Source organism: Mobula hypostoma, chromosome 2, assembly GCF_963921235.1.
Source record: "Mobula hypostoma chromosome 2, sMobHyp1.1, whole genome shotgun sequence".
NCBI lineage: Eukaryota > Metazoa > Chordata > Chondrichthyes > Myliobatiformes > Myliobatidae > Mobula > Mobula hypostoma.
The window spans coordinates 85,559,512-85,571,580 of NC_086098.1; the positions used below are offsets into that span (position 1 = coordinate 85,559,512).

The 12,069-nt window shown below is 45.0% G+C and overlaps 1 protein-coding gene across 2 annotated transcripts in view; it reads right to left on the minus strand.

Moving 5' to 3' along the window:
- LOC134341817 (interferon-induced, double-stranded RNA-activated protein kinase-like) overlaps positions 1–12,041 on the minus strand; it is a 67,647-nt gene extending 55,606 nt beyond the window's left edge. Inside the window, exons 1-3 of one of the 2 annotated variants that reach the window (XM_063039761.1) lie at positions 11,906–12,041; positions 10,926–11,069; positions 9,803–9,935 (exon numbers count right to left, since the gene is read on the minus strand). In XM_063039761.1, the coding sequence (XP_062895831.1) occupies positions 9,803–9,935; positions 10,926–11,056 (264 nt within the window). In that variant the 5' untranslated portion in view covers positions 11,057–11,069; positions 11,906–12,041. Of the gene's footprint in view, positions 1–9,802; positions 9,936–10,925; positions 11,070–11,793; positions 11,882–11,905 lie in introns of those variants that run through there. The other variant, XM_063039755.1, reaches the window with a different exon arrangement.
- Positions 12,042–12,069: the final 28 nt, after the last annotated feature.

A 12,069-nucleotide genomic window follows, 5' to 3' on the forward strand; every position in this document is an offset into this window, starting at 1 on the left:
GGGAAGCCCTGGGATAAGGAATGTCAGCTGTTCCATGCCCAGACCACACAATGGGAAATCTGATCACTTGCTTGTCCTCCTACCTACATACAGACACAGGTTAAAGAACAAAACTCCAGAGCTTAGGACAACAAAGGGGTGGTCATGGGAGGCAGTGGAACGGCTACAGAATTGCTTCCAGTCGGTGGACTGGGCCATGTTCAAGAACTCATCTGTAGATTTGAACGAATACACCATGGTTGTCACAGACTTTCTAAAAGCAGACATAGATGAGTGTGTCCCCACAAAATCATTCAGAGTCTTCCCAACCAGAGGCCCTGGATGAACCATGAGATCTGAAAACGGCTGAGGGCCAGAACAGAGGCATTCAGGTCTGGCGACCAATTAAGATGCAAGAGGTCCAGATACTATCTCCAGAAAGCCTTCTCATGGGCGAAGTGGCCAAAATTGAATCAATGAAGGATGCTCCACAGCTTTGGTAGGAGTTGAACACCATCACCTCTTACAAAGTGAAACCAAGTGACAACAGGACTTCACCCCAGATGAGCTCACTTTGCTCAAAGTGCCTCTGTGCTCACTTTGACTGTCAAATCATGGCAGAACCTTCACAAACTCCCACTGCCCCCAATGATTCTGTGATTTTAGTCTCTGAGCCGACGTGAGAACATCCTTCAGGAGGGTGAACCCACAGAAACCATCCGGCCCAGATGGGGTATCTGGCTAAGTAGTAAAGGCAAGTGCCGATCAACTGGCTGGTGTGTTCACTGAGATCTTTAACCTCTCACTTCAGCAGTCTGAGGTAGCACCTGCTTCAAGCAGGCTTCAATCATATGGTGCCCAAGAAGAACTGGTAACCTGCCTCAATAACTATTGTCCAGTAGCACTTACATCCTCTGTGATGAAGTGCTTTGAGAGGTTGGTAATGAGACATATCAACTCCTGCCAGGGAAGTGACTTGGATCCACTCCAATTTACTGTTCCATAGCAGATACCATCTCATTTGTCTCTTCACTCAACCCTGGAACATCTGGACAGCGAAGATACATTCATCAGGATGCTCTTTATCGACGACAGCTCAGCATTCAATACTGTCAACCCCTGAAAACTAATCAATGAGCTTCAAAACATTGGCCTCAATACTTCCTTGTGCAATTGGATTCCTGATTTCCTCACTTGCAGACCCCAAGCAGTTTGCAGTTTGGATTGGCAACATCATCTCCTCCACAATGTCCATCAGCACAGGTGCACCACAAGGCTGTGTGTTTAGCCTGCTGCTCTTCTCACTTTGCACTTATGACTGGGTGCCTAAGCACAGCTCAAATGTCATATTTGTTTTCTGATGACACCACTGTTGTGAGCCAAGTCAAAGGCGGTGATGCATCACCATATAGGAGGAAGATTGAAAATCAGACTGAGTGGTGCCACAACAATAACCTCTCTCCCAATGTCAGTAAGACACAAGGAGTTGATTATTGATTTCAGGAGGAGGAAACCCGAGGTCCATGAACCAGTCCTCATCGGAGGTTCAGAGGTAGAAAAGGTTTTAATTCCTTGGAGTTATCGTTTCAGAGGACTTGTCATGGCCCAGCACAAAAGTGCAATTATGAAGAAAGCACATCAGTGAGTACTTCCTTAGGAGTTTGCAAAAATTCAACATGATAGCTATAATTTTGACTAACTTCTACAGATGTGTGGTGGAGAGTATATTTACTGGCTGGATCACAGTCAGTTATGGAAACACCAAAGCCCTTGCACAGAAAATCCTACCGAAAGTGGATGTAGCCCAGCTGATAACATTTAAAGCCTTCCCCACCACTGAGCGCATCTACACAGAGCATTGTCACCAGGAAAGCAGTATCCATCCTCGGGAACTCCACCTCCCAGGGAATGCTCTCTCCTCACTGCTGCCATCAGAAAGGTAGACCAATGGGACCCACAGGTGCCTCGGGACCCACATCACCACATTCAGGAACAGTTATTAACCTTCAATCATCAGGCTCTTGAACCAGAAAGGATAACTTCACTCAACTTCACTTACCCCATCACCGAACTGTTCCCATAATCTGTGGACTCACTTTCAAGGGTTCTTCATCTCATGTTCTCAATATTAATTGTTTATTTATTTATTTTTATATTTGCTCAACCTTGGAAAGAAATCCTTCAGCCTCCATGCAATCTGGCTCACTGGCTACTTTATCACAGATGGTATAAGGAGCCAGACAGACTTTGTAAAATATTGGTGTAGCATTTTCATTAAACAGTATTTTACTCTTAAAGTGTTTGTGAGTTTTCCACTGTCATCCCTGTACACTGCTGTGGCATCATCCAATACCCTTCTGAATTTGCTTTCAGGTGACCCTATTGCAGGGGATGTGGCATGCAAATGGCAGATGGACCTTCAATCAAGTTGTAATTGTCTCAGCCAATCACAGCCCCACAATGCTGGCCCTCTTGTTTCTGCCACATACAAACCCAATGTGGCTTGTTGGTTGTTGCATTTCACTGTTACTTACAAATGTCATTAAAACAGGAGTTATCTTTTCTCCAGTATAAGTTCTTAGTTAGATATCTGCAGGCTTCATTTCAGCATCTTTGAAATGCCATTCAAATTCATTTTGTGGAATGACTGGAACAGTTGAGCCAGTGTCCAATGCCATTTTAAATAATTTGTTGTGCACTCCTGCTGTGAGCCATGTTACTTGCCTCCTGTGAGGAGAAGGGGTATGACGGGGTCGAGAGTGGGGAATTGAAAAAGAGGGAAGCGGGAGGGGAGAAACCGAAAATTGGAGAAATCGATGTTCATCCCATCAAGTTGGAGGCTACCTAGATGGAATATGAGGTGTTGAGAGGCCTCATCATGACGGCAGAGGAGACCAGGCACTGACATGTCAGAAGTGGAATGGAGATTGGAATTAAAATCGTTGGCCACCCACTGGGAAATCCTACTTTTTGCAGATGAGGCGAAGGTGCTCAACAAAGCTGTTTCCCCAATCTAAGTCGGTCTCATCAGTGTAGAAAAGGCCACATCAGGAGCACTGGGTACAATAGATTTGGACATGGAAGAGTTGCCTTAGCAGGAAGGACCTTTTGAGGCCCTGAATGGAGGTGAGGGAGGAGGTGAACGGGCAAGCGTAGAACTTCTTTCACTTGTAGGGATAAGTGTCAACGGAGTAATTAGTTGGGAGGGATGAACAAACATGGGAACCACAGAGGGAGCGATCCCCGTGGAAAGCAGAGAGTTGGGGGGAAGGGGAAGTAGAAAACATGTTTGGTGACAGGGTCCTGCTGAAGATGGCGGAAGCTGTGGAGAATGATGCTTGGTGGTAGGTAGGAAGAGCACAAGAGGAACTCCAGCCCTGTTAAGGTGACAGGAAGATGGTGTCCAGGAAATAGAGGAGATGTGTGCGTGGGCAGCTGCTGGAAGCACGCTGTTTATTTGCCCCAAGTGGGTAGTGGGTAGTGGCTCTACATGTCATTACTACAGTGCGTGATGACCCTGCCTCACACGAGTCCCAGGCTCAGCTGTCTCCGGCTGACAGTACCCGGTATGGGCCCCTATCCAGGGTTACGGATCCCACTGCCTTGTGGGTATCTTCGGGAGAAGAGAAGGCTAAGGAGTAAACCCTACGCAAATCCCGAGTGGAGCCCCTAAGGCGGTTGGATGGTGTATCACGTCACCTCCCGGCAGCTCCTGCAACCACGCTGATGCCAAATGTACTGCTTCGCTTTCCTTTGGACCACGTCCGCGAGGTCGAGAGGGGGATCTTGATGTCTGGGCAGCCCAGGATCTCCATATTCATCGCCCAGGTCTGCACCCCAAAATCTGGGCGCATCCATTGTCTACTTAGACGGACGGAGCCATTAATTAATTTTCCCCAAACCCACCTCTTGAAATTCCAATGGAATTCAAGGGATTCCAGTGGTTTTCAATATCCTGCTCCCAAGTGATGATTTACAAGGATGTTGCTGGGACTTCAGAACCTGAGTTATAGGGAAAATGTAAACAGGTTAGCATTTTACTCCCTAGAGCATGGGAGAATGAGGGGAGATTTGATAGAGGTATACAAAATTCTCAGTGGTATAGTTAGGGTTAATGCAAGCAAGCTTTTTCCACTTAAGTTGGATGAGACTCAAACTAGAGGTCATGGGTTAAGGGAGCTAAAGATGGTGGCAGAGGTTTTGGTGGACCTGGGCGACTTCTTCCAGTTCACCTGTGAAGCAGTTTAAATCTCCTGTTCTCATGTGTCTTTTTTCCTTTTCAAGGTGGCTGGGGTCCTGTCGAAATCTATAATATACAGCTGCTTTTAGGGCTCTCCAGGAGTAGCTGGAAGACATGCATCCTCTCCAGATCATTGTCTCTGGGGGGCTTTGCTATTGCTTGCATGCTGGGTGTTGTGGGAGGGGGCAGTTATGCTCTTGCTGAGCAAGTGGGGGGAGGGTTGGTGCTTTCACTGCTGCTTGTGCGTGGGAGGGTGGAGGGGGTCTTTGGGGTTCCAACATCTTCCTGTCATTTATTCTTTGGGTTTTTTCCCTCTGTTTTGTGGATGTCTGTGGAGAGTACGAATTTCAGGTTGAATACCGTATACATTCTCTGATATTAAACTGAACCATTGAAGGGTGAAAGATGAAGTGTTTGAGGGGAACTGCTTCACTCAGAGGGAGGTGAGAGTATGGAATGAGCTGCCAGCAGGAGTGTTGGGTGTGGATTCGATTTCAATATTTAATAGAAATTTGGATAAATACATGGTTGGGAAGGGTAGGGAGAGCTATGGTCCAGGTGCTAGGAACTAAGATGGAACTGGGCAGAATAATTGTTTGGATGGACTGAAGGGCCTGTTTCTGTGCTAAAGTGCTCTAAGACTCTATGACTCTCTTTAGCCACCACTCTAGAAGCCACTTGTTTTCAGGTACAGAGAGTACGAAAGAAGTTAGAAGCAGAAAATGTTGGCAAAAACTCATCAAGTCAGTCAGCTTGTGCTTCCTCAATGTAATGATGAGATGAAATGATCTACAGGCATGAATGCAAACTCTGTCACTAAATTCATTAATGCTGCATTCGTTCATTTCATCGGGGCATTGAAAAAACCACAAGTAGTACAAGTTTCCACTGTATCTCAGTGCATCACCAGATCCTAGGCAGCAGCCACTTACTCCTTCACCAACAATGATTTAACACTTAGACAAAATAAATGCCATTTCTATAGCATCTTGCAAAACTTAAAGACCATAAGACATAGGAGCAGAATTAGGTCATCTGTCCACCATTCCATAATGGCTGATTTATTATCCCTCTCAACTTCATTTGCCTGCCTTCTCCTCATAACCTTTGACACCCTGAATAATCAAGAACCTAACAACTTCCGCTTTAAATGTATTCAATAACTTAGCCTCCGCAGCCATCTGTGGCAATGAATTCCACAGATTCACCAACCTCTGGCTAAAGAATTCCTTCTCATTTCTATTCTAAATGAACATACCTTTATTCTGAGGTTGTGTCTTTTACTATAGGAAACATCCTCTCCACATCCACTCTATCAAAGTTAGTTGGTTAATCACTGTCTGTTACACCACTGGTGTTTCGGGCAGCAATGAAGAACTTCCATCTCTGTTTGTCCTTGACCATCTTCTCTATGTACCCCAGATGTGGTTCACAGCCTTCACTTCTGCCTCTACAGTATGGCACTAAGTTGTGTTTGATTTCCTGCGTTTCCTCTGCCCTTCAGGGGTCTAATGAAGTGCTGTCTTAGATGCTGGAGTTGACCTGTCTTCTCATCATGTGCCCAATCCATCGCCAACATTTCCTCATGATGATGGTGGCCATGTCCTCTTGGTGACACTGAAGGAGTAGGGCAAGATTGAAGATCTTTCTTGGCCAGAAAATACAGAGGATCTTCCAGAGGCTCATGGTGTGGAATGACGACAGCTTGGCAAGGTTGCTCTCTGTCATACGTCAGCATTCTGACCCATACACTGAGAACAGTACAGAGCTCTGGTACAGCTTCACCTTGGTGTGGACACTGTACTTGGTTGACCCCCGTAAGTTGCTCATTGATCCGAAGACAGTTCTAGTTCTGCTGAGTGTGCACTGGACATCGTCCTTGGTCCCACCGTCCTGCCGAATGATGCTGCCCGGGTGGGTGAATCTGCCAGTGCCAGGTAACTCGGCGCCATGTGCTGTGACAGGAGGAGATTCCACATTGAGGGTCATGGTCTCAGTCACTCTCCAGCCCACTCTGAGTCCAGCCTGTCCATCAAAGGTATACGGGCACTGGGTTTTCTCTCGCATGTGCTGGTGTGTATGTGACAGCATCCGCAAAGTCAAGGTCTTCTAAAGTAGAGAATAGAGTCCACCTAATGCCTCTCTGCTTATATTTCATTGTTTGCCTCATAACCCAGTCAATCACCAGGTTAAATAATATCACCAACATCACACAGCCGTGCCTGACTCCTGTCTTGACTTCAAAGCTAAAATTACAGTCCCAACTATGCAGGTGAAATTAATATAGAAACTCTGGATAAACTGGACAATCTTGGAAGTACAATCTGAGAATTCACCACAGGCTCTCCCTGGTGGTACTGGAAACTCTTTATTTAGGTTTCCAGTATCTGCAGTTGTTTTAATTTACTGCAGGATTTTGACTGATTACATCTTCCAGTCATTCACATGTTTGTAATACATGCCATGTCACCTTCAAATAAAGATCACAAAGAAAGACTGGCTGAGGGGCAGGAGCCTTCTCAAAGTCCATGAAATTTACATCCAGCTGTCTCTGGCATTCTGTGCACTCTTCTATGATTTAACACAGCATGACGATCTGATTGACACAGCCTCTGTCTCTCCTGAAGCCCAGCTTACTCTTTCCTGAAGTACATATCGACAGCATCTGTAATCTATTGGACAATGACTTTGGCGAGAATCTTGCTGGGCACTGACGAAAGTCTAATGCCATGCCAGTTGCTGCAATCACTTCATGCTCCTTTCTTGGGGATCCTAACAATGACTTCCTTTGACCAGTCCTTTTGTATTTGTCCCCATTCCCAGATTATAGTAAGCAGTGGTGGTAGAATGGCTGTTGCAACTTCTGGTTCACTTTGAACAGGTCAGCATTCAAATTGTCATGTCCTGGAGCTTTGTCATTCTTTATTGATTTAACCGCAGCAACAGATCTGTGGATCTGTGTTGATGTCAAGATCCTCTGCTGCCTCTAGTATGTCATGTTCTTCATTTGGTGGTTGTCTATTCTGTAATTCTCTGAAATATTCCATCTATTGTGATTCTTGCTCTTTTTCAGTTGTCAAAAGCAGACTGTTCTTATTCTCACGGGACCACTGGATCTGCCCCGGAACTTTCTGCATACCAGTTTTGAAATCTTGTATATATTTCCCGGAACACCTTGAATAGCTGCTGCTTCAGCATCCTGTACAAGGTCTTCCATGTAGACTCTCTTATCCTTTCTAATAGGTCTCTTCACCTTCTTGTTAGCTTCAGTGTATGCTAGGTGAAATTTCTCCTTAATTCATGTTGACTTTGCATCCAACACTTTCTTTTTAATTTTCTGTATTTCTTCTAAGGCTGTCCATCTTTCCTACTATATCCATTCTTTGTTCTTCTTTCCAGCTCTGTATCTCAGACAAGCCTCGCTGCTCTCCTTGAAGACAGAGGCAATCTGTTTCCACATTGTGTCAATCTTCTCTACAGACACATCCTCAGCAAGGTCTTACAAGACCTGGAATCCATTCTTAAGCTGAATGGTGAAGGCAGATCTCACACTGGTGTCCTTGAGCTTTTTGACATCAAAACATCTTTGTGTATTTGTTCTGGTCCCAGCGCTTCTCAGCTTGAGTTTCATCACTGCTACATCAAGGTGGTGATCACTTCCTGTATCTGCTCCTCTCTTCTAACATCCTGCAAGGATCGTCTCCACGTACCATTGATCATTAAATGGTCAGTCTGGTTCTTGTCACATCCATTGGCTGAGCACCATGTCAGTTTGTGGATTTCACAGTGTGGAAAGAAAGTCCCTCCTTTCACCAAATTGTTCATGGCACAGAATTCCACCAGTCCTTCACCACTGTTATTCATTATTCCACATCCATGCATGCCCCTGACCCTAGTGAAGTGTGAGTTGTTATTTCCCACTTTGGCATTTAGGTCTCCAATGACAATGGTTGTTATGGCGCGGCGTTAACTCTAGCTCTGATTGCAGCTGTTCACAGAAGACATCCATTTCTTCGATGTCACTGTCATCAGTAGGAGCACAGTCGTGTTCCCCTGCTTCCCTTTCAGCCTGACTGCTGATTGGTCTCGACTCCAGCAAGCGCTTCTCAATGCTTCTCTTCAAAATGACAGCTGCACCATCATGATGCTGACCATCTGACTATAAACTCTTTACCCAGTTGCTACCTTTAGACTGCCAGACCTCTTTCACTGACGCCCAGTATATGTAGGTTGTAACCACACATTTCTACACTTATTTGTGCTAGCTTGCCAATGTTGCATATGATTCGTACATTACAAAAAACAACTTGGTCTAATCTTGGTGATGTTCAGGGCTTCCTTCATCATGCTGGTAGCTTCCTCTTGGTTTTCACTACTGTCAGTGATGCAAATCCTGGGTGGAGACTCAGGAATACCATCATACACAGAAATGGGACTCTTCATTACTGTTTCCGTAACAATTGTTTTGACCAGTCAGGATCGTTAGCCCTGAGCTGAACCCCAAAACCTGGAGCACCAGTGAACCACTCTTAGTCTGACCTCTACCCTTTGACCTGTTTAGCACAGATCACTCACCAAAAGTCAAAGCACAAGGTCCTGACCCCAGCCAACACAGCTCTCCAGCTCTCGCAAGCATCCAAACCCTACGGCAAGGTTGTGGTTCTCTCAGAGGACTCTATCAAAAGCACCTCACAAAGTACTGTCCTGATCCCCTGAACGGCAATCTGATAAAGATATTTGAAATATTGGATAAGAGAATAAAGGTGTTGGGAATGTCAAGCTCTCCAATTCTGCTTTCCACAAAGGCTCTCATTCCACGTGCTTTCCACCCAGCGGTACTACCTCAGGCCATGATTTGATTACAAGCTCTAGACTTTATTGTGAACAGTTTTGGACCTCATATCTAAGATTAGATGTGCTGGCATTGTAGACGGTCCAGAGCTGGTTCACAACATAATGAAAGGGCTAATTAATGAAGAGCATGTGATGGCTCTGGGTTTGTATTTTTGGTGAAGTTTAGAAGAATGACAGGGGTTAACACTGAAACCTACTGACAGTCCTAGATAGAGTGGACATGGAGAGGATGTTTCTATTAGTGGACATGGAGAGGATGTTTCTATTAGTGGACCATAGGGCACAGCCTCAGAATAGAAAGATGTTCCTTTAGAACAGAGATGAGGAGGAATTTCTTTAGCTAGGTGAATCATCGCCACAGATGCCTGTAAAGGCTAAGTCATTGGGTAAATTCATAGCAGAGGTCGATAAGCTCTTTATTAGTAAGGGCATCAAAGGTTATGGGGAAAAGGTGGTTGAGGAGGAAAATAAACCAGCTATGATTGATTTGTGGAGCTGATTCAATAGGCCAAATAGCCTGATTCGGATTCCAGGTCTTATGGTCTAATAAACTCCAAATCCACACTCACCTAGAGGTCCAGGCCTCACATTCCCTTTAACACTGACAATCATGGTGCCCCTTTGGCCAAACCACAGAGATAAAATCCAATAAGAAACAAATGCCTCAAATCAAATCTGAGTATTTTAAAAGTTACAGTCGAAGATTAAAGTGTTACACAGAAGGCTCACCTGCTCAGCTAATGTATCTAGAAGGTTCAGTGACTCACAAGCATTCTTAGCTGCAAACTGTTTAGCTTTCTTCTTCGTTTTGCCCTGGGCCTCAGGGTATATTGTATCCCCAAGTTCTGCAGAAGTTATGAACCTGAAGTAGAGCAGACAGAGCAATGGAAATAAAATTAGCAAAGCAACAGCTAATTTTTCTGCCTGAACATTTCCTGATCCATAAAATACCTCAAAGATCCTCTGGAGCCTGACCCTGTTCATTGGTACATGTCTCTCTCCAAAGGAACCTACATGGGTTGGGATTCTCCCGGGAAAGAGAGGACCGATACAGCACAACGGACATAATAAAGGTCAGGTTTAGCTGCTGGTTTGTTTTCGTTCTGTACAAGTTTATATCTTTTAATTTTTCACTTGGCATATACAGTATAAAAGTTAACCAATTTATAAACATGCACAGAGTTTTCCAATATACACTCAGTGGCCACTTTATTAGGTACTCCTGTACACTCACTCATTAATGCAAATATCTAATCAGCCAATCATGTGGCAGCAACTCAATGTATAAAAGCATGCAGACATGGTCAAGAAGGTCAGTTGTTGTTCAGACCAAATATCACAATGGGGAAGAAATGTGATCTAAGTGACTTTGACCATGGAACGATTGTTGGTGCCAGACAGGGTGGTTTGAGTATCTCAGAAACTGCTGATTTCAATGGCATTATATAAATACAACATACACATCTTCCAACTCCCAGACAGGTTTCCAGCCTCCAGACAGAATAAATTCCTCACTTAGACTCAGTGTTTGAATTCTCCACCAAAACTGAATATATTGAAGAAAGCAAATGTGATCTTTTGAAATTGAGTGAATAAAGCAAGATGGGTTTCAGGAGAAGATTAGCGCTGAGGGAAGAAATAAGACAATCTCATTAAGTAGCTTGGCTGCAAAGGCAACTCCAGCTTCAGATTCTTACCATGTCATGGCAGAACTCTCGATAGATATTACACCTGGAAGATGTTAAAGGAATTTCAGGGTTGCTAGATGGAGGAAGTTAAAACCGTGAGGAGGAACTGTGAACATGGAGTTGCAAACAACATGATCAAAGAAATATATTCCTTAGCAACTTACACAGGGTCATGAGATGGTCCAGTTTGTGACTCTTTCCAGGTCAAGGTCTTATTGACTGCTACTGCATGAAGTTTGAGAATTTCCACATACTTGTAGCCAGCATCAGAAGTTGTTCCTTCTCCACTGGCCATTTTCTTTCAGAAGCTGTAATAGAACATAGAACACAGAAAAGTACAGTTCATGATTTTGTGCCAACCTTTTAACCTATTCGAGGATCAATCCAACACTTCCCTCTCCCACAGCCTTCTATAGGCATATCATCTACACGCCTATCTTAAAGTCCCTAATATATCTGCGTCTACCACCACTCCTGGTAGTGCATTCCACACACCCAACACTCTGTGTAACACTCTGACATCCCCTGTATAACCTCTTCCAATCACTTTAAGATTATACCCCCTTGTATTAGCCGTTGCCACCCTGGATAGTCGCTGTCTATCCGACCTGTGACTCTATGTTATACAGCTTATACAGCCCTATCCTATAATGAGGCGACTGGAATTGAACACAGTACTCCAGGCATAGTCTAACCAGAGTTTTACAGAGCTGCAACATTACCACAGAGCATATGAACTCAGTCCTCCGAAGCCCACAGTTTGAGATTCCATTGCATCTGAGGTACGACTACAAGAGGGGCAATGACCCCCGTGAATAAAGACCGCGGGATCTTTCGTTCAGGCGCCTCCTGAGTTCGGAAACTTGACTTAGAGACGTAGGGGGCAGGGGAGCTGAACTTGTATATTGTAAGTCGCCAGCACCTTTACCACTGTGTAGGATAGATTAACCATACACCACTGCCTCCCATCATCCCCCTGCCCCGAGAGATGTTCACCAACGCAGGTTATTTTAAATGGTCGCACAAACCCACCTCGCGTCCGCACCCCAGTGAAAACCCAGACCAGCTCACTGTTCCTGCGCCGGCAAACCTCGGCATCTGCCCGCTATCCTACGCCGACGCTACAGTTTCCACTTCTACTTACGTTTCTCCGGCGTTACGCACTTTCGGTTTCGTTTCCCTCTAGTTTTGCAAGAGGGGTGTGGAGAAAGTCGCGGTCCGGGGAGGCCCTCACCCTCTGAGACGATGGAAGGCAGGGAGTAACTGCGATCGAGGTCTGCAGTCAGCAGTGATCTGCTGTAGTTAGAC